The following is a 22,596-nucleotide window of genomic DNA, read 5'->3' on the forward strand; positions in this document are numbered from 1 at the left end:
GAGATGGATTTATGTGGGACAAAAGGATGGGGATCTGATTGTACTTGCCGATGACTGGTACCAGCAGTGTCAAGATCGGCATCTGTGGAGGAGGTCCGTGAAGGACGCTGCTGGGCAGTTGGAGGTAGTCACACTCCAGCAACAACAGAGGGTAGAGGAGTGACGCTCGCAACAATGAACGCAGAGAGTTGGCACAATATGGAGTACAGTTGGCGCATCTGCCAGTCATCTCAGACAACCCATGGCACCTGTTTCTGTTCCGTGACCTCCTGCCACCAGGCCTTCGACACTTCACGTGGCCTCAAAGTGCACCTCGCATGGCACAAGCGCCATGGTGACGTCACCAGCACTTAGTGGTGAACGGCGATTATTGTTGGTAGTATTGGAATCATAATCATGTACAGCTCTTTGTTAATATACTACTGGATGATGGCCATCCGTGGGTTGTTTACCCATACTTGACCATTCTGTTGAGAGTTGGTTAATGGAATGGGCGGCAGTGGAAGTGGAGGGGGGCGGGGGGTGTTGCAGGCAGCCAAAACTGGTTCAGTTGCCACTCGTCATTGATGGTAACCCATGGCCAGGATTCGAACTTAAGTTACCGGCGTTATAGTGCTGTGTAGAAACCACTATACCCACTGCTCGGCACGTGGCAATATACAGTAGTACAATTTTATGAGCAAAGTAATATTTGCCTCGTTTTTACAGTCTCGTTGGCATTGCTTCTCTCTTTTCCATTTGTTTGTCTAGTTTTCTTCAATCACTTTATTACCCTTTATGTAACATTATCTTGATATTGGGCATATCAATTGCACGCATACAAAAAATACTCATTCATACGAATGAATGTTAATCGATAAATCAACACACCCATGTTGGCTGGCAAATAATTAAAATGGGCAGCTTTTTAATTGGTGGTGGCTATGCACATGACCTGTCATCCAGCACTGTGGAGGCGAGGGTTGTTGGATAACACAAACGTTGTTCTAGTAGTGGCACTCCAAACTTCCAGGGTGGTGTATTATCATCTTGTGCTAATTCCAAGCGTTGTTAGTGGTGTGGGTTATGCTAATTTCCTTTTCAAGGCGTTTGCCGTTTACCCCCTCACAGCTTAAAAGAAGGCGACCAGCGCTTGGCTTGCTTCACTCCAACGCTGTCCACTGGACAGGTTGGTCCCTTCACCTGATGAAGGCCGCTTGTGTTGTGGCCGAAACGTCGTGATTTTTGTTGTTTTATTTTTTACCTACGTGACTTTACCGAATAGAACCAAAGCGTTGTGAAACTTCCCTGCCGTGGGCGTCGAGGTGCCGCATGCCCTGGCTCGTCAGCAGAAGGTGGTCAAGCGAATGCGGAGTCCACTTATTCCATCTGTACGGGATAGAGTGTTGCCCCCTCGCACGTGTTGGTTTTTACCAGGTTTTCTGGTTTCCTCCCACATGTAAACACCATTAGTTGGTTGATAACACCCTTAATATACGAGGGCCGCGGAGCTTGCACAAGTTTTGGCACCTGGCTCACTGCTTCAATTCCCCCTTCCGCTCGTCTGTGGTTCCTCACACCTCTGAGTCGTTGTCTCTCTTCAAGAGCGAATACTGCGCGGCGCGTTGAGTTGAAATTATGATAAAAACAACGCTTTTGCACCATGTGCAAGACAGTGCTTTTTTTTGCATGTGCATTCTGGCAGACTGCATGTGATGGTTAACTGCTAATAGTGAAAACCAGTTGTATTGCATTGAATCACATTGAAAGATGGGGTGACGTATATGGCACGTGTGGACATGTTCGACCGATGTTTTTGGTGACTATGCGTTTGCGGAAATGAAACGGCTTGCGAGAGTGAAGTTTGTGTGTAATTTTTTTTTATTTCAAAATCAAGTGTTAAGGCAAAACAATTTCCGAAAACCAAAACAATGTGATTTACATTCGCATTTACATTTAAGGACATAATATAACTGTGGATTATTCCTTCTTAGAGATCCACTCAAATCACAATCATGAATTAAGACTGGAAAAACTCACAGCAACACAATATATCTCTGCACTACTCCATACATTGAAAGTATTAATAATGTTAGCTGACCGCTGGAAGGTTTAGGCATTGTGTGAGCATTTTTTCGAATTAATGCGCTAAGCAAACACTTGCTTTGTTTAGATTTTTTTTCCCATGGAATGATCTGCCACTCGGGCTCGGGAGAGGGTTGGTGTCAGTGATTGCATGGGGTGGATTTTTTTCTTCCTCTAGCGAGAGCCGAATTATGCCACGCAAGACACATGCGCCTCCATCTCGGTCACGAGGTCCTCGCTCTTGCCGCTCAGGCTGAAGGGACGGCCCTCAGACATGGCCACGGAGATGGCTTCGGACTCTGCGAATGGTCACAAAAGAAACAGTGAATATGACGCGCGTCGGTGTGTGCATGCGTGCGCGTGTGTGCGTGGTGCCTTCGGGCGAACGCAGCAGCGTGGCTACGAACCCAGGGCCCACCGAGTTAAATTCTATGGTTAACAACAGTGGTGGTTATCATATCCACTCTAGGGCCTCCCTTAGGTTGAATCAGCATTAAATGAGTAACTGGTATGGAGCACAATCATCAGCTATGGGGAGTCAAAGGTGGCCAGATGTGGAGTTGGTGAAAACCACCCTTCATGCACTGGCGAGCTGAGCTTAATATGTGCTCATCAAACACCATTTGCTCTCCAAGAGTCTCTGTAGTTATATCCAGTGGCGGTGCTGGTCATAAGCTTTGGGCCTCATGCAGCCGAAGCTCAAGGTGTCCTCAGATTCATTAAAAAAATAGCTCTGCATCAATATCTCAAATTCATATTCAAGCAAACATTACAAACCTAATATCAAAAAGCCAATCAACTTCCCTCATCACTATCTCGTTTGCATCTCCCTTCACCCATTTCAGTACATCTCTATTTTTGTCTATATTCTTTTTTTTATCTCACTACATCTATAGCTCTTGTCTCCGTCTCTTTCACCATGTCATGCTGGCCTGATGGGCTGATAGTTGTCATCACGTTTTTTTTTGTGTTGACGGTGGAATTGTTGCATCTCAGGATTTTTGAGAGGTGGCAGCAGTTTTGGGGAAGCCTTCATCCAACAGCGGATTGACCATGGCTAATCATGATGATGATGGTTGATGGGGGCGGGGAGGAGCTGCTACTCACCGGCTGGCAGGCAGTGCATGGCCACAGAGACTGGCACGGAGCGGGAGGCTGAGCAGGTGGCAGGGCAGCGCATGATGGGCTCGGTGGAGTAGCAGTTCTCGCGGGACCCGGTGATGACGGAGGTGCTCTCCTTGTGCACTGTCTGCCGGCTCAGGGCGCAGGCTGATGCGCAGTGTCGGCACACACGAGAGCACACACAGAGACAAAGATGAAGATCCCCCCCCCCCCACGTAGATTTTATGCGGACAGTCGGGAGTCAAGTGCTGCGTGCGAGCGCGTAGAGCGGCCATGTTTACACATTATACCGGTTACTCGTTCGAGGCCGAGTCGACCTAGGGGAGGCTCAGGACCGGATCAGATATTCGCCACTGGCGTTGGCCGTGAGCGGGAATCGAACGCTACTCGAGCATTTGCTTGTACTCATCTCTAGCTGGTGGTCTGAAGCCAGAGATGGCATTGCCACATTAATATGGTCCATGTTGGAGACCAATTTCGCATCACCTCCAGATGTAACATTATCAACTGATGATAGTTTAATCTTTACTTCTGCCGATGACCAAATCGCCATGAATGTGCCCGATTTCATCAGTATCTAAGCAGGATGGTGCCTGGTTAGTACTTGACTGCCTCGGACTACCCAGTGTTGTAGACCTTTGCTGTGAGGTGACAATGAGATGGTTATACAGCAATGGATTATCGAATCCATTTGGAAGGAGCATTGAGTGTTACCCGCTCCTAATCATGGCTTTTCTCCGGCTACTAGTTTCCTCCCACATGCAGACACTGGTGAATGAAATTGGCCCATCATCCCAATTTCCAGGCCCCTTTCTGAGAAAAAAAACCCACTTAAGACTCAGCGAAGCATTCCTGGGTAAATAAATGGCATTATTTATTCATTATTACTTCCATCGACTGGTTATTAGTGTGCAAGTGTGAGATGGACAGGCCACATACCACCACCGCAGGTCTCGTCCGGTGCAATCCAGGAGTGCGCAAAGCTTGTGAAGTCTTTAGCCACTTCCAAGTTGGGCATGCGCATCTCAGTCACCAGCTCGTCGTCGTTGCGGCCGCACAGACCACACGTTTGTCCCTTCAGCGACGACGGCACCCACACCTACCACGCCACCACCACCACCACCACCCCACACACGCGGCTGTCTTGGTTAATCGGCTCACGGTGATTGCATTTGCCAAGGGTGCTGAACATAAACTGGCTCAGCTGGCAGAGTGCTGAGCCGGCAACCGCTCAGATCCTGCATTGGAATCTACGTCCCGACTGCCCGCGATGAATGTCTCATTACCTATCTCAATTCAAGCACTACGTTAACTCTATTATTATATCTGTTGTGGGTGTAGATGTATGGAACTTACCATGCGACGCCCTCTAGTGCCCATAGCTGGTAAGTCTTGCATACGGATTTTTTTGTAATGTGGTACTAAGTGCATGGAGCGGTGGTTTAAGTGAGGGATTATAGGGTTGGATACATTAGATTGATGTGTGTTTATATGTGCATGGATGCATGTGTGTGCTCGCATGAATGGGAGCCATGTGGGTGGTAGGATGTGGAACCATGCTGAAGCCATGTTTAGCCGAGGCACTGCCAACCATTCAAATCCGCAGGTATTAAACTCATAACGGAATGTAGATTCAGCCTTTTGAACGTGACTGTATCTGAAGACTTTGTAGAGATATAGTGGACATTTACTTTTTTTTTATGAAGAGACGAGTCATAGGGCAGATAGATGACAGCACAGATGGCAGGGGGTGAAGGAAGGGCCATTCCAGACTGTGGGGGCCCACACGCTGTGTGTCTCTGCACGTCTAATGCACCCACTAAGACGAGTCCCCATTCATTCCGCCTCGTCTGCATATGGCCGAGGGCTCACGTGAATGCGACTGGAGAGTACTGTCATTCTCACCTGAACGGATGAGGAGTTGAACGACACTCTCAGATCCTTATACTTGAGCAGCAGGTGCACTCCGTCATCCAGAACCAGAAAACCTGACGAAAAATGCACATATGTCGTACCTTGAGCACCACTAAGTTTAAGAGTAGAGTAATGCTGTATTCATAAGATGATTTAACAGCTTAATGTATCCATTGCTTTTAAAGTGACCACCTCCGTTGTTTGTGTTGATTGTGATATTGACATTGCATTTAGTATGTATATTTTAAATAATCAGCAGAAACACGTGGATCGCGTGACAGTACAAAAAAGTTGTGTGTGAGTGTTGTCTCACCGTATTGATTTTTTTGGGAAAGACGGCGCAAGGGCACCTTTTCACCATCGACTCTGATGTCGTTCCTGCTCGCAATCTTCACCTTTCTGTAACGAAATAATAACCAAGGCCCAACAATCACCAGCAGAATACCTCAGTATATAGGTGCACACTGACACGTGTGGCACAGCTAAAGGGATTCCCGTAAGCAATCTTCCCTCTGTATCTTGGAAGCTTGGTTAGGGTTCAGCTTGGTCAGTGATTGTTGGATGGGGTGACCACGAGGACTTGCCAGGGGTTACGGGGCATGGGGCTGCGATGTGCCGCCTAGAGGTGGCAGCGGCAAGCGTCACCCCTTTCATATTCTTTGTGGGGGTTCTCTCCGGTTTCCTCCCACGTGAAGCCAAACTCTCATGAATGGGAATTGAGAATACAATGCATCATCCTGAAAAAAATGAGTCTTTACGACTCGGTGAGGATGTTCTGAGTAAACATTTAACAACATTACTATTCGTGTTAATTGTTACACGGTGCATTGCATTAAACGCATTTAAGTACACAAGCGTGGTCGTGGCTGGTTTACATACTTGTCATCGAGCTGGAGCTCAAGAGAGATACGTCTTTCGGAGTCGAGTTTGATTAGAACGATGAAACGAGGCCTGGAACTGCATTCCTGCGCGAGCACGTGGTAGCAACTCTCGGGCATGTCATAGTTGAAGAAGGCGCCGTTAAACGTGGTCAGGGATTGTTCATTCAGCTCGCACACAGCTACAAGACATTGACACATCAGAGGGAAAAAAAACAAAACGTCACGTTACACGATCTGTGTACAGTCAGTCGCAACTGTCGCTGCAGATGATGTGACGTGGTTCGGGCTGTTTGGGTGCAAATCAAAATTTGGACGAAATATTCTTTAAAAAACGTTTTTACTGGATAATTGAAGGACAAAAAAAGTAATATTACTTTTAGCTCTCTGCTATGTTGTTGGTTTGTACCATGTGTTCTACAGCTGTCTGACGTTTTGCTCCACGTTCCTGAAGAAGCTCGCAGTAGGTGGAGCAAAATGTCGGATATCGTGTTGAACCCACACATCCGATTGGCACGGTTGGCTACATACGGTGTGAAAAAGTTCAACATACGGACATACATACGAACCACACGTGGTGCAATCTGAAAAAAACATTTCAGAGAGCAACGTCGCACAACTCCCAAAACCTACGCAGGAGGACTATCATAACAACGGTGTATATTCCTAAAGCAGTCCTCACAGGCGACGGGGTCTTGGACGATGCCTGAGAAGGCGCTGGCGATCTGAGCTGGAAGACTCTCGGATTGGGATCCTTCGGGACGATCCCAGAACCTTGGTGAGGGGAAGGTGAACGGCAACAAAATGCCTTGCTGGTAATAAGTGACCTGTTGGGAAAAGACAACAAAAAAGCGATGAGCGGAAATGTCATAGCCTCGCAAACACCGACGCAAAGCATCTTTGGCGTTCTAAATAGCTCTTCATTAACAGGGCAAACATTATTTTGTAATTTCCCCTCGATCCTTCGCTGTTGGTCGCTATGAGTATGCCCCCGGCTCGGAGCTAGATGGATCGTTACATCACGTGACCACGAGGAATGGCTAGCGTTTAAAGGAAGCCTTCGTTCAGCAGTGGAGAGATCATGGCTGCTGCTGTTGATGATTAAGGACAACGATGACACATATATTAACATGTAAATGTGTTACGTAACATTGCCAAATCACAAAAAAAAACCCATGTTTGTAAACCCACAGATTGCCAGAACTTAACTGAGATGGAACATAAATGGCAGTGGCCCCGAGCACACGGGCACCCACTCCCACCACCTGTTTCCTCGTTCCTCTGTTGTCTCTCAACTCAAGGCTCCCATTCAATTCTCACAAGGTTCTTGAAAGGCCCTTGCCCAAGGACATCAATTGTCATGAAAGTCACCCACCTCAAGACTCTTCCGGTTTGGTTTCAGGGGTATTGTAACCAACATCTAAAAGAGGCGCGATGATTTAGTTTTGATGCTTTTATTTAAAATCCTACCTTGGGGAGTTTCACGATGATATTCATTCTCCTGGGGGTCATGGCTGCGAAGATGACAGAGACTTGATGTTTCTGGTTCTTCTTTGGCATGATTTCCATCTCCAGCTCGGAGGCAATCACAGGGGCTTTGTTCTCGAGCCTGAAAATACATGCGGCCGTTCTCAGTTAGCCTCATCACGAATTAAACAGGGATGTCCGCAGCAGCGTAGTGGTTGTGACGAACAGCTTGTCTGCCTGAACAAACACAAGCCTTCACCTACAGGTCAACGAGAACTGTATTAGGTGCGGAGTGTACCATTATTATATCCGGCCCGGCGGCTCAGTGGAAGACGATGTGGGTCACAGTCGCAAGGCCTGCGAGTTTAAAACCTACTCAGGAGACATCCCTCTTGAGGTGCAATGAATTGAGTACCACTTTGCGGGGAAGACAACAGTGGTTGTCCTATGGAAAGCCTCACCCCTGCTAAAGGCATGTGGAATTTACACCACTGGCTTAGGGATTTCAAATGAAATCAACGATGCCCTGATCTGAACGGAGCGGAAAACCACTTTGACTTTTTTCACTTTATTTTTTTTACATTATCGATAGAGGCTTTCGTGTTTAAATGGTCGATCAATTGAATTACAAAGTCTGAGCATGATGTTAGGCATGAGGTCCCATTTAATGTATACAGCACTAGACAGGCTTTGCTTCGTAGCGTTTTCCCGGTTGTGCTGCGCGGCTCTCAGATGCGTTTTCGGTTTGCGCCGCCGTCGTTTGGCACGATGTCCGACGTTTTTGCTCCACGTGCTGGGAGGTCGTGGAGCTCCTGAGGGGGAGAAGGGCGAGAGCTACGCGGCTGTTGTTGGCCCGCGTGTCGGCTGCACTCACAGTGCGTTCTTCGCTCTCTGCCAGGAGCTGGGCAGGCGGCCCCACTTCATATCCACACGGGCGGCAGGGTGTGACTGGAGGTTGCCAGTCGATGCCTCCAGCATGGCGCGGTACTGCTGGCAGTTCTTTCCCCAGCCGATTGTAGCCTGCACACAAGACGCACAAGCGCAAGCAAGGCGTAGGCGCGCGTGCGTTACTGGTGCTGCAAAGCCCAGGGTTTGTGACCCTCATGGTAATGTTTTGTTTGTTATTAACTAGCTATGTTAGGTAGCATAGAGGGCATTGTCCGCCCCGCTCGCACTGATCCAAAGGCACTCGTTTCCAACGGTACTCCTCGTGATACTGGCTCAGGGCCGCAGACAGCAGATTAATGCCGCCACCCCGTGCTAATTTGGAGCTGGGAATGACTTTGAAGGTTTTTTTTTATGAACTAACTTGGGTGTGGTCAAATGTGGTCATGCAATCATGACTGACACAGGATGGAGAGGCCTTTATCCAGATGTCAATTAACAAAGTGCTGAATATATATACAGACGTGTTATTTTACTATATCAAATATACGTAACGATGCCCTGTGAAGCCTACACAGGCTGTTGGGGGTGGGTCGGCAAACGCCACACCCGGCCACCTTTGCCTCCCTTGCGCCGATGTTCACACACCGCACCAGGTACTCACTTGAAGCTGCGTCGACCGAAGCTAGGCCCAGGACCAGTTCAGATATTCGTCACCGATGTTGGCCATGAAGCGAAAAACAAACTCAGATCGCCGGCATTCCTAAGCGCAGTGCGCCAACCACTGCACCGCCACTCCCCCGTACAGGCATCACGCACAGCGACAGACACGCGCGCACACGTTACCTTTGCCTTGATGTGGGCGGACAAGCGGAACTTGGCGCACAGCTTCCACACGCTGAGATAGCTGAGCTCGACGGTAACGATCTTTGCCTTGGGCAGCCCGTTGGACGTGAGGCCGTAGTACAAGGTCGTCTGCAGGCCCTGCTGCTTGCCGTCGGCGCGAACCGCACGCAGCACGATCACCACCTTCGGCTTCGAGTGCTTCTGCGGTTTGCGGTCGGCACGGTCACACGAGAAACGAGAGGAGAGAGAGAGAGAAAAAAACACAGAACGGGGCTCATCAGTCTCTGCTGAGCGAGGGCACTCTCTCTGTGCTTGCCGCTAATTGCTGTAACGTGTAGAGGCGCAGCCCCTGCAATTACTTACGCATGCCATGCCACCGTGAGTGGAAGGGCCTGCTCTACGGGGATGGGGGGGGGGCACTGGAGATCCCTCTCGAGATGGTACCTGACACCTATGTGCTGATCAACCGTGGTGAACCCATTCATGCTGCTGTGTGGACAAAGGTATTGCATAAACTCGCCCACGTTGTTTCAACTGCTGCACCGGGTGAATGGCAAGTCCAGTGTGCATGTATGGTATAAGAAGTATTATTTATCTACTTGCTAACAAAATAACATAATTAGTAACATGTAGCTCCTGAAATGTCTTGCCGATGTGTTAACGCATTCTGGCAGTGATCACGCATTGGAAGCTTTTTGTAATTATAATCATTATTGATCAAACACGGGAATAGTACAACAGAATTGCGCACGTATTGTTCTCGCGTGGCAGTGGCACAGTTTGGGATGATGAGGAGCCAAGACCTAATATGCGGCGAGACATCACAGGAAAGCCTGCAAGCTGACAACATCTCACAATGTGCCACACCTTGTCGCTTACTATTTAAGGCGACTTATTTAGAGTGCGAACTGACCGCACGTCCGCGCACCGTTTTTTATGCAGCGTTCACGCGCGCATTCTCGTGTGTGTGTGGTGCACATCGTGAAGGCACCTCAAACGATTCGGCGCTGACAGTCATGTCGCTGTCACTGGAAGAGGAGCTGCTGCTGCTGCTGCTACTGCTGCTGCTGCTGGCAGGAGTGTGTCTGCGGGAAGTCTGCATGCACACAGCGATCCAGTTGCAGACTCGATCAATATTCCTTGTGTTCAGCGACAACGGGAAGCACTTTGCGGTACAGAGTGTAAATCACCAACATCCCTTATTGCAGTGAGACCCTGCTAGGCTTTGTTTGTGTCATACCTGGGGCTTCTTGTGGGGGACGTATTTGAAGTTGTAGAATGCGCTCTGGTTCACGTCCTACAAATTATAAGGAGGGCGTTATTCAGTCGCTCAATGCGTTAGGCAAATATGCACACATTTCATTTTGGCAGTCGGCTGCGTTTCTCGCACCAAGCTCACAATTGTGCAGCAAGAGCACGAGAACGGCCGGAGCGAGCACACGCCACACCGGGAATATCGCATCCTTGCCCGAAAACATGTCGATTTTTTTGCAGACAATACCACAGACAATAGATTTGTGGATTCGGTCTCGCGGCGAACCCCTTCCGACTTAACACAGAGCTCGAACAATAACATTCGCCGCATTAACAATTGCACACGTGGCAGTTTAAGTTGTTCGAGTGTGTTGGTTGGTGGAGGGCTTCACAACAACAAAAGTGGCCATATCATTACATGGCCGAACCCAAAAATCCTTCCAAACACCCATCACTGCGAGATGCGCGCGCACCTTGACCGCAAGCCACTCGAGGCTCTTGCTCTCGCTGCTGCTGCTGCTGCTGCTGCTACTGCTGGAGCTTGAGCTGGAGCTGGAGCTGGAGCTTGAGCTGGAGTCGGAGCTGGAGCTGGAGCTGGAACTCGAGCTGCGGGCGGGACGGGGCTTCCTGGTCATGGGCGGCTTGACGGTGCTGAACGGCTTGCTGCTGCTGCTGCTGCTGCTACTGCTGCTACTGCTGCTGCTGCTGGACGAGGAATGCGACTGGGGTCCCAGGTGCGGGGCGCCGTGTCCGGCGTGGTGCCTCTTTGCCCCGCCGTGCTTGTGGGGCGACTTGGAGCTGTCCGACGAGCTGGACGAGCTGGACGACGAGCTGCTGGATTGCTTTCCGCGCTGCTTCTTGGAGGCCCCCTTGGCAGCCAGGTTCACGGTGCTGCCCTGGCGCGGATTCTTTTTGCCGCGCTTATCTGATGATGATGAGGACGACGACGACGACGATGACGACGATGAAGATGACGACGAAGAACCGGGTGTTTTTTTAGCATCCTTGTCCTACGAGGTGTTGGAAATTGGAGAAACAGCGCAGCATCAGTGTGTCTGAAAGTCAATCTAAAGTCATAGGTGTGCAGTGACTGGAGAAGTAAGCGGTGCAACATTGGGTGTCATAAAAATAATAATAGCAACAAATTCTGCAGTGCCATAGCATGACAAGCTATTACAAGGGCGCTGAGCAAACGACACAAACATCAAAATACGAGTCCATCAGAGTATGAGACAGATGTAGAGTCACTCGTGGCGACTTAGCAGCTTTGATCGAGACTTTGAATGACAGCTGCGACTCAGGAGCTCCGACAGACCGCTCCAAAGACATGTGCCGGTGACGGCACCTCTGCCAAAAGGCCAGTGCAGGTGGAGCGGCTGTGCTCCTCCATGGAAATGTTTAAGTCTCCACGCAAAATCGCCACACAGGCCACGGGCATGACTTAAAAAGAAAATTAGGTAAGAAAAAAAAGCTTTCCAATGCGCACGCTTTAATTTGCGCTCAAAAGGTGGAAAAAGTATTATTTTGACCCCGAAATTAATCAAAAGTTGATGTGCTCAATAAAAGTGAGTGGCTTTCATGAAGAAAATGAGAAATATGGCAAGGAAATAAAATAAAAGTGTGCTGCTCGGTGTTCGTTTTGAACGCGGAATCACCAAGCGATGGCGCGCGCCTGTACATACAGCGCTTTTAAAGGCTCGGGGGTAGGTGGATCACGTCGACGTTTGTAAAAATCTGCCAAACCCAGTGTTGGGCTGCGAGAACTGGCCAGAAGGTGACGGTGCCTCTGTAGCCAAGACGGATTGCATGAAATATGAATGACACTGGGAGAGGATACATCGGATAGGCTCCTCGATGTGGGGGGGCCCCTTACTTTGTCACTGATGAGGATCTTCTTGAGCTGAGAGATGATCGTTTCTCCAACACCCTCCTCCGCAATGGTGGAGTTTTTCTTTGACTTCTTGCTTGCCTTGGCCACCTGAGCGTGAGACAGAGCCAGGACAACATGGTATGTTGTTACTCTACAACAGACGTGCGTAGCTCTCAAATTGTTGCGAGATAAATATGTTAATCCGTTTCTTTTGACTGTTTTTATACAGCGTCATGATATGCGGTCACATTTAGACGCTGTGCCAATCAAAATTCACACTTTTTTTTATTAAAACTTTGAAGATTATTGTTATTAGCATCAACATAATCATAATCAGCAGGCACAACCAATCCAGCGCTGGATGAAAGTCCTCCTCGGCGGCTAACCTCTCGTGAAGTTCTGTGAAAGTTGTAACACATGCATCAAATGAGACAATATTCGCGTGTGTGTGTGTAATGAATTATTTCAACGCACAAACCCCATTAACCCTCTTCGTTAATCCGACGCACACTAAAGTGTACGAAGACCAGGTAACCTGCTCGTAATTCATCCGTCTCCCGTGAGACATGCTCGCTTGTCTTTCTGTCTGCCTGCACGGCGCTCACCAGTTCCACCATGCGGATGACCTTTTGAGCCGCCTGGGGTCCGGCTTGCAACTCGAACTCCACCTTTTGGATCTGAGCCTTGCTGCTCGCTGTAAAGAGGCACGGACCACAACGCACGCAGCAGCAGCAGCAGCACGTTCCCGAGACTCGCTTTTGTGCTTCGACATCCGAGGCTCTGGACTGCAGCCCATGAAGTCTACGCGTTCATCGCAACCCGAATATAACACGCCTTACTATCATCAATGTGATTATTATTATTATTCCGAGTGTGATTGTGAGCCGCACGAAAGTGGCCGTTGGGGGAGCGCGTGCGTGCACTCACTGGGCTGGACGTAGACCTTGCTGACGTAGTCTCCGGTGATCCTGTAGAGCAGCGCGTTGCGGATGAACGCGGCGTTGCGGAGCCGGGCGGAGAAGCACACCTTGGTGGAGAGCGCCGCCGACTTGGAGCAGTGCTGCTTCCTGCGCATCACGGGGCGCGCCGTCATGATGTTGTGGATCTGCTTCTGCTCGGCTGACGAGAACTCGTGGGAAGCCCATGGGCGTTGGTAGGCCTGGCGGTGGGCGAGGACGGGGGGGGGAGAGAGTGTCGTTCCGTACATCGGTTACATGTCTCACACTTTTGGGGCGATGGAGGCATCGCTGACACCCACCTTGCGTTCGTGTACATATCTTGGCATCTGAATGCACACTGTCCAGCAGCAGTGGCGACGATATCTCGACCTGTTCTGGGCCCTTCCCAGCCCCCCTTTTGCCAATTCACACTGACCAATCTGATAGAGTGTGGTCAAAGATCCCCATGACTGACTGCGGCGACCTTCATCCAGCAGTCGATGGACGGTCTGGAAGTTATGATTATTATTGTAAATTTATGAGACACTAAAAGCCTGCAAAAAGAGATATAAATGTGTACTATCATATCTGATAAGTAGCTACTTAGGCCCAAATATATCTACTATGCAATTGTCACCAGAGAGATGGTAAAAAAATAATAATGTTAAAGAGCCTGAAAACACGAAATACAGAGCGTACAGGATACTTCAATGAATGAATAAATGTATCAACAATGCACTGCTGGATGGGCACTGCCCCAAAGCTGTGTGAGATCGTATGGCCAAATTTCGCCACTCTGGTCAGTGCCAGCTGGTGAAGGTAGGCAGCGTATCATTTGGGGCATAGGAATATCGTGCAGCAATAGACCTTGCCACCCTGACCCTGCTGCCCAAAACGTAGCCCCGAACAATGCTTACGAACAATGTTTCCGGACAATGTTTCTAAACGCAAAACAGCGGGATGGAGGGGAGGCGCATGGACCACCGTTTCTGCTCCGCATAGCGCAGCACTCACCGCACCATGCACCGCGGTGCGTGGTGCGTTTGCAATAGTAATGAGCGTTTAATGGAAGCCCGATGCAGGCAGTACTTGAGAGTCGAAGTACGCACTCCAATTCAGTGTTAATTGCAGCTTATTGAAGCTTAAGGGCAAGAGTCAGGGTATTCATAATCATAATTTCATTCCATTAATGAACAAAGAAGCTGAAAGAGCACTAACTTTACGCACGTAAAAAAAATGCTGATTAGCTATGAGGATAATCACACTCGTGGCGCATTTGCCGGTTACTTAATTCGAAGTTGCAAAAAAAGACTCGGATCGGTCTCTCCCCATAGCACAGGTTTTTGGGAGGATTTCTCCACAAATCTGGCTGTCGCCTGATGATACTGATTGTAATTACTGGCGAAACATCGTACTCGAATTGTAAATGCCGCGGGATTACTAGTGATGAATTTGCACGTTTTGTTCACGTTACAAACCTTGTTAATGGGCTGTGTTGGGTGGTGGCGGGTTTTAACGACGCGTTTATATTTACGCAATCTTACCCAAAAAATCCTCAATCATGGACAATATCGGTCGTGAAAGCCTCCGTGTTGGACTCTCTCTCTACCTTTCCATGAAAAAGGAAGCGATTCGCACGTCTAGCTGTCCGCACGTTTAACTTGGGGGGGGGGGGGGTGTTTGGCCCGCTGGCACTCACAAACCGTGTGCTTTTAAAAAAAAACGCTGGAATGTGGCCAAATCGCTCGTCCGCACACTCGATGGAAAAGTTATTCCTCGAAGGTTAAACTCTAGAAAGCAAACAGCTCGTGCCTACTTAAGCCCATTGCAACGGGGGAAGGTGGTGGGGGGGGAGGTGAGAATTCAGATGGCCATGAACTGTTCACTTTTCAAACTCATGAGCTTTTCTGATGAGTGAACTTCTTGTTATAAGTATTCATATATCCCGGCCACTCTACGTGTAGTTGAGCCTTAAGCTGTGGATGTGTCGTGAGGCTGTCACACGTTTGAAGCTTTGCTCATGAAATGAAAAGAAAAAGACTTCAAAATCACACGAGGTACGAAATAGCCACATCAATGCAGCATCACCTTTCTAAAAAAAACATTTAATGCCACTGCAGTAGTAACATTGGAATTTGTCCAATGTGTTTTTTTCAAGAATATATTTTCATTCACGAAGCTTTAAACTGATCTTGGAAGGCCTAAGCCACGCACACCTTAGGTCTGTGCACTATCCACAACACGTTACTGATATGTGTATTGGCTTGCGCCTTTGTTTAGGTCATAGTTCAAGACTATGAACTATGACCCACTACTGACAGACTAATTCACACATGCAGCGCCGTGCTACATTCACCTTTGGCCGCACAGGGACAGTTTGCTTTAGGGTGTCCCCTAGGCTAAAACATTAGCTGGGCGTTGAAATTATTAGATGATGATGATGATGACGATTGAGATTTAAGGCTTCTAGAGTTGCCGAAGAATGGAGGCATCGTACAAATGCACATCGTTATTCACGTAATAGTTCATAAGTGGTGTTGGCTGCCCATGTTGGTTCACTTACCGCTCTGGCCTGGTGCTGGCCGTTCTGGTGTGGTTGTTGCTGATGGTGTGGCTGCTGCTGCTGCTGGGATGTAAGTCCCTTGTCTAAGGTCATCTTCGGGGGCAGCACGGGCAAGATACGGCTGCCAGAGGGGTCTCTCACGAACACAATGGATTCCATGCTGCACACACGAACGGGGCAAAGACACTCCTCTTTAGCATTCTTGAGGGCTTATGCTTTGGCTTTGAATATACGTGTAAGCTAGAGTTAGGCTAGACTTGGGTTAAGATGGGGTGGAGGCATTGGCTGGATTTTGACTTTTGACCAGGGTTAGAATTCGGGTAGGGTTACAATAAGGCGAGCATTAGTCCGAGGCAATAGTTTGATTTAGGATATAGTTAGGCTAGGGTTTCAATTTGGCTAGATTCGAACTTACGCTTGGGTCAGACTTAGGCTAGTTTTAGACTGCGAGATCTGGTTTGGCTTTGTCTAGATTTGGAGTGGTGACGGAGACTTTTTCAACGGGCATCGAGGTGCATGCTGGCAAGTTTTGAAGGTTTCATATTATTCTGTCCCACGAACGAATCTCACGTTGATAGCATCACGACGGTCTTCTGCTGGAAGGGCTTCATTGACGCCTTGAAGTTGCTCTCCCTGGCGTTCATCTCAATCTTGCCGTTGACTCCGAGGCCTGCGCTCAGCTTGTAGTGGGTCTGCATCCCGGCTTTGGCCAGATCCGTGGTGAGTCCCATGATAGCCACGGCATGCTTGGAGATGCTGTCAAGTGAGGAGAGAAGGAACGTGAGAACTTGTTGGTCATTGCTGGGGGAATTCAGGACTGGCATTTGTCATGTTTTGTCGATCATATTTCTGTTGTGCTGTCGGCGTCAGCAGAGCAATGCATCGTGTTAGAGAATTGCCCACCGAAGTCGAGATAACATTGCTACCTTTGAGACCCCTTCACGCGACCGCTGATTCACGCAGTAGAGGGCGGCACTTTCCTAATAGCTCTGCATATTAGAGTCATGTTTATCGAATGACAGTGAAAGCGTGATGGCTTATTTTATTTTATAACATGATGCCTTTTTTTATGTGCCGTTCATTGGAAAGCGGGCAGGGGCTATCAACTTACTACACTTGAGAACTCGGTTTAAAACATAGTTAGCGGCCTTGATTTGAACCCAGAATCTCAGCCGTGCCGGCTCAGGATTTCTGACCTCCGAGTCACTCGAACAATTTGAATGACGATGCGCAACTTGGGGGTAAGATAGGTCGGGGGGGGGGGGGGGGTTGCACGTCAAGTGCATACCTGGTAGTTGCGGCCACGTGCAGCTCGATGTTGGTGGCGAGGAGATCTGCGAGCTTCATGTCCGCGGGCAGCGATTGCGAGAAGCTTGCGTGAACTGTGCACAGGGGAGATGCAACTCATCACTTCTGAGCCAGCCTGTGTCGCATACACCCCCCAATTTTGTTTTAGAATTGTGCCCAGTCATCATCATTGTCGTCAGCAGCATCAACCATGCTCTATCCATTGTCGGATGAAGGATTATCCATGTCATCGCCATCCCTAATGGTTCTGCAATGCCATACAAGTTCCCATCTAGTGTCTCATCTGGAGATCTGTGAAAACTACTGGATGACATCTGTGAAAAAGCGCTTCGTAGCTCATCAGATTGCAAATATTCTGATTCATCGTTCCAGCTGCGACGTCAACGACATGAACGGGGGGGAAGGCGGCGGGGGGGGTGACGGTGGTGACGTACGGTTGGCGCGGTTGGTGGTCACTCCGGAGACCAGGAGGTTGAGGTCCATGGCGATGCCGATGCACACGGGCTGCATGTAGCGAACTTCGGACACGATGTAGCCCTTGGTGATGAGCACGTCCATGCCCTGCTCCAGCTTGCTCACGACCGCGCGGATCTGCTCCTGCGCCGCCGTGTGATGCGAACGTGCACTGTGCCACATCTGCAGGGGCACCGGTTTTCGCCGGGCGGCGGTTATAGCGCGCCACGAACTCGAGTTCCACTCACAGGTCGATAACGGTGGTTAAATATTTTAAAAAGGAAAAAAAATTAACGATTGAAACTGATTTTTTTTTTATTTAACCGGGTAAGGATCACTGAGCAATAGGATTAACTTTTTTTTTTACGTTTTCCGTTTAGCAAGCATATGCATCGCTGCCCGATGGTATTGATTGCGTGCTGTATTTATACGTGACATACCCTAAACCATGCAGCGAAGCCATCGGACACATATCGTATGGTATATTTTTGTGTTTAGTTTGTTGGCCTTCCCCCGTACCTCCGATCAGCATGGTTAGCTACGTACGGTGAGAAATAAGTTCAACATACAACGTACAGGAAGAGCACTCAGCACTTGCCTGTGAGATTCGCTGCATCATTTTCTTGTCAAGCTCTGCAAACACCACCTCCTGCCCATGCACCTTCATGTACCCTGAGGCAAGCGGCCTCTCTTCAGGGACCGACTTCCAGTCCGACAGCTGCCCGGCACGCACAGACAGAGGCATGAGGAAGGAAACGCGTTGGAATTGTTTTGCATTTAGGTTACGTCACGATTTCATCATCAACCCCGACCTAGGAATTTTTACAAAGTGTCAAAACTTGGAGGTCGATTATTCAATTGACGAATTTATTCTTTACTGTTGTCGTGTTTACTGTCTCATTTTTATCATCTCATTTGTATTGTCCATGATTGTATTTTATGTCCACTATCTTTATTTTATTTGATCTGTATTCCTTTGTTCTATCTTTTTTTGGACTGTCCCTGAAATCAATCCTGCCTGTCTCTTTCGAATCATCAGCTATTTGCTTTACATTGCTACATTAGCCTAATTGCACACATAACGTGCACATCATATGCATAAATCTAAATAAAAAATGTTCCGCTCATGTTGTGAATCGATGCATCAGCATCACCATCATCGACGACGATGTATCATTTACATGCCCGGGCAGATGTCGCGCAACGGGACTACTTTTTTGGTTCGTTAGCGCATCACACGGTTCTCGTTCGACTCGGCGCGGCCGCACGCTCCGCGAGGTCCGTGGCGCGGCGTGCGCCGTCCGAGACCGCCGCTCTCGCGTCTTGCCTTGCGCAGGGTGTCGTGGATGCTGGACACGTGGCTCGTGGCTTGGCCGCTACGCAGCACAGTCTGCCTGTCCATGGCCGTGCCGTAGGCGTCCTGCTCCTGGCTTCCCCTGTACAGCAGCTCCTGGAGACCTTCGGCGCGCAGTCCAAACTGCAAGGGCGGATGGGCGGGAGGGTGGCAGAGGAGCAACGCAAAACAAAGTTGGGTGGCCCACAGGACGGGTGAGGAACGGGCAGAGAAAAAAAATGGTCGAGGCTGCTGACACAAATCAATTAACAGTCTGGGTCTGCGCGTCGAGTCAAGGTGAGACGACGCGCAAAGTGAACGTGATCATTTATTGTGCGGGGAATTACCGAAATGCTTACGACCCACTTGTGAAGTGGCCCTCGAAGATGTCGCGATAAAATGTAAATGTGTTCTGATAAAATGTAAATGTGTTCTGGTGGCTAAGGTCGAATCCCAAATTTGAAACTCGAGAGAATTTTTTTTTTCAAAATAGCTTCCCGTAATTACATTTACCCACATCTCGTGGGTGAATGAGACATGGGTAAATTTAATTACGTAAAAGCAGGAAATTCAATAGGCATTAGCCTGGTTAAATAAAGGATATCAACCAGCGAACTTCAATTAAGGTTTTGGAGACTAATTAGTGGTATATTGAATTGCACCCAATAAACGAATGTCCACTCAGCAAAACAAAAAAAACAGCCAACGCAGCAGCATTTGTTTCGGAAAGCATGACTGCTGATGAGACCCTGAAGGTCAAAACCGATATAGAGTTTGCTTATATAAACATACACCGGTGAATAACATTGGCTGGCGGACTAAAGCAAATATCTCACTATGAGAGGTCAAACTGAGATCTACTCGTTAATGAGATTTCATTGCGCACGATGCCCCGCAAACAAGGCACGGCAATGCATTCTCAACGGTCCGATGGCAAAAACCGTGCGCAGCGCCCCCTGCTGTCTCGTCGTCACTGTAACAATGCCCGAGTCAGTTTCGTCGCGCGCACCTCCACGATGTCGCTAGCGTAGCCCATGCCCTGGGCGCGGATCTTGGCTGCCAGAGCACGAGGCAGAGGGCCGGATGGGGAGTTGATCCTGAAGTAGTCAGCAGAGACACCGGCCATGGTCCTCGCTGCAAAGCAGAAACCGTACGACAACCAAAGGGTAAATAGCAACACCAACAGCAGCAGCAGGCTCATGGTGGTCGTTTATGCTCTACTTAGGATAATGCGGTGTTATCAGTTTTTTGGGGTCAAGCCCAAAAGCCTAAAATACAAACAAACAGAGAGCGTTAATATGAATACGGCTGATAATAATGAAAACATTTCTTGAATTTGGCAAAGTTATAGAAACTTAGGAAAACAGACAATGACGATGGAAGGGAGTTTCCATAACGATTGAAGGAAGTCAACAAGAGAGAGCACGAATGATAGTACAGCAGATATGATCCAAAACTTTCTTAAATTGAGCAGGGTTCAGGAACCTCCGGAAAGAGATAATGAGAGGGCATTATAATTCGTACAGGATGAAGAAAGGAAAAATTATGGGTCCTGAAACATGGAAGTTGAACACAGCACGAATGAGAAGAAACACTTAATCTGATAGAACACGTGCTTAACATGGACAGATGTATCAAGGCATGACAATTATGAGAATGATGAATGATTGGCAAGTGACTGAACGATGCTGGCATGTAGAATCAGCAATTAATTTAACTACTAGAATTCTATCCAGCAGTCAGGTAATTAATACAAAACTTTAACTAACTGATTTTTTAAACGAATTGTAAGTCTTTTTTTACACTTTACAGCTGCCACTCACGTAATACAGCAGTTTCCCAAAATGAGCCTACATTCAATCCCACAGTTTCTTGAAATATGCCCTATTTACCCTTAGAATGTGTACCTTCCACCAGGTTAAGTCAGGGCACATTTGATTTTGGCCCTAGCAAGAGCTAAGACATTGCACATGCGTAGGTCATTCCATCAGGCAGCGATGGGCAACACAAACGTGAGTTCCAATTTACCGGAGTGACGAAATGTAGATACAAATTCCCAATTATTTTGAAGTGTGTAATTTAAATACCAATTGCAAATGATGATGAAATTCATCATCATCATCATCATCGGCCGTAATCAATCCACTGCTGGATTACGGCCTTCCCAAGCCACCTCAGACATGTAATCAAATTACAGAATTTGAATGACATGCGATTAAGATGCTGCCCATCTCTGCGGCGACTCCTACATAACGCGACTGCGTGAGGCGTGACGGCGGCTCTACAGACCATTAAACGTGTCCACGTGCACGGCCTTGCTGTAGCGGCTTCCGAGGCGATCCAGCTTGGAGCCCAGCATCTTGACGGCCACGCTGCAGGCTGCGGCACTGGATGAACCAAACCAGATGAGAAACACAATTCAGATTAACGACCCGAATGAAACCAATTTTAGAATGGTGATGTGGCGTGTCTCTCACGACCGGTACGGTGCCTGCACGCCTGCAATCCACCGGCTGGGAGGTGGGATTGGTGGATCGTGCAGGGACTTATTGGGCACAAATCGATTCATTTATTGTGACTGCCAGAATTGATAAATAAATAAATAAACGATGCATCATTACATGAGCATACTGGACTTGCAATCCAGAAATCGCTGGTCGCTGGTATTATTCAGTTGAAACAAGGGACGAATTTTATAAATTCACCTGCCTCAGTCCACGAAACAGTATAACTGAGTACACCGCTGTTGATCGGCAGGTCACGTGTGATCGAGAGCCTTCGACACCTCAAAGTGCACCTGGCCTGGCACAGGCGCTGTGGTGATAGTGGAGAATGCACAGCTGTCAACCCATACGGTTTAGCCGTATTCTTGTACTGGAAAATTGAGTTTTCAGGTCCGTACGGCGTACAGCCGGTTAAATACGGGCAAAAAAGTATAATGTGTTTTTTGTGTTTCTCCTTTGTAATGGAACTTTGTAGGATGAACGTTGAGATTTATAAGGGGCACGTGATGACCAATGAACTCTGAATTGGTATGCAATAAGGTAGGGCACTGATAAGGGGGGTTGACAGGCATGCGAATGTTGCTGTCGTTGATGTTGTTGTTGTTGATGGTGGTGGTGGTGGTAGTGGCGGTGGCTGCTGTGCGGCGTTACTCACACGTCCCTGAACTCGGGATTGCTGCTTCGGGACAGCGAGCGCATTTGAGAGTAGACGAAACTCGCCACCTGCAGGTTGGGCTCACGACGGAGGCGCACGGCGACCATGCTGACCAGCGCCACGGACGGCTTCGACTCGAAGAAGACGATGCAAGAGCGGATCCGGAGCTCCGACTTGATGGCCTCGTTCAGGAAGATGGGCAGCACGATCTCTTGCACCTTGCGGCGGCAACAGGGAGGGTGGCGTTAGCGGAGACGCATCCGTGCCACCGCGACGAATGTTTGGGTGGGGAGCCTTAATGGGTCAGCCTCCTAATAGCGCTAGCTCAACCCAGGGTGTTGTTCAAACTCCAGTTGCTCACGACTCACGGCAACCGCAGCAACCAGCTGACATTGGAACACAAATTAACTCGTTCTGCGCCGTACGCGACCTGACGGTTGTTCATCACGTCCCACGTGACGCGCTAAGTGCTGTTAGCGAGCACCTATAAAGGCCGGCGTGGCACGCGAGAGTTTGGGTGGACAACACCACGCCCAGCCGCC

At 48.7% G+C, this 22,596-nt stretch overlaps 1 protein-coding gene across 1 annotated transcript in view; it reads right to left on the bottom strand.

Moving 5' to 3' along the window:
* Nucleotides 1–1,842: 1,842 nt before the first annotated feature.
* The window catches only part of LOC103091737 (vitellogenin), a 34,206-nt gene continuing 13,452 nt past the window's right edge, over nucleotides 1,843–22,596 (bottom strand). Inside the window, exons 11-35 of the mRNA XM_032964880.2 lie at nucleotides 22,055–22,272; nucleotides 21,185–21,282; nucleotides 19,905–20,029; nucleotides 18,890–19,039; nucleotides 18,161–18,280; nucleotides 17,544–17,745; nucleotides 17,090–17,183; nucleotides 16,372–16,557; nucleotides 15,802–15,961; nucleotides 13,228–13,459; nucleotides 12,906–12,994; nucleotides 12,304–12,408; nucleotides 10,904–11,440; nucleotides 10,417–10,473; nucleotides 10,168–10,272; nucleotides 9,177–9,377; nucleotides 8,320–8,465; nucleotides 7,449–7,587; nucleotides 6,661–6,805; nucleotides 5,980–6,160; nucleotides 5,414–5,499; nucleotides 5,092–5,174; nucleotides 4,126–4,285; nucleotides 3,172–3,333; nucleotides 1,843–2,363 (exon numbers count right to left, since the gene is read on the bottom strand). Coding sequence (XP_032820771.2) covers nucleotides 2,254–2,363; nucleotides 3,172–3,333; nucleotides 4,126–4,285; nucleotides 5,092–5,174; nucleotides 5,414–5,499; nucleotides 5,980–6,160; nucleotides 6,661–6,805; nucleotides 7,449–7,587; nucleotides 8,320–8,465; nucleotides 9,177–9,377; nucleotides 10,168–10,272; nucleotides 10,417–10,473; nucleotides 10,904–11,440; nucleotides 12,304–12,408; nucleotides 12,906–12,994; nucleotides 13,228–13,459; nucleotides 15,802–15,961; nucleotides 16,372–16,557; nucleotides 17,090–17,183; nucleotides 17,544–17,745; nucleotides 18,161–18,280; nucleotides 18,890–19,039; nucleotides 19,905–20,029; nucleotides 21,185–21,282; nucleotides 22,055–22,272 — 3,891 coding nt within the window. The 3' untranslated portion in view covers nucleotides 1,843–2,253. The remainder of the gene's footprint in view (nucleotides 2,364–3,171; nucleotides 3,334–4,125; nucleotides 4,286–5,091; nucleotides 5,175–5,413; nucleotides 5,500–5,979; nucleotides 6,161–6,660; nucleotides 6,806–7,448; nucleotides 7,588–8,319; nucleotides 8,466–9,176; nucleotides 9,378–10,167; nucleotides 10,273–10,416; nucleotides 10,474–10,903; nucleotides 11,441–12,303; nucleotides 12,409–12,905; nucleotides 12,995–13,227; nucleotides 13,460–15,801; nucleotides 15,962–16,371; nucleotides 16,558–17,089; nucleotides 17,184–17,543; nucleotides 17,746–18,160; nucleotides 18,281–18,889; nucleotides 19,040–19,904; nucleotides 20,030–21,184; nucleotides 21,283–22,054; nucleotides 22,273–22,596) is intronic.

This window comes from Petromyzon marinus, chromosome 33 (assembly GCF_048934315.1).
Source record: "Petromyzon marinus isolate PM22_M1 ecotype Great Lakes invasive population chromosome 33, UKy_Petmar_22M1.pri1.0, whole genome shotgun sequence".
Classification (NCBI taxonomy): domain Eukaryota; kingdom Metazoa; phylum Chordata; class Hyperoartia; order Petromyzontiformes; family Petromyzontidae; genus Petromyzon; species Petromyzon marinus.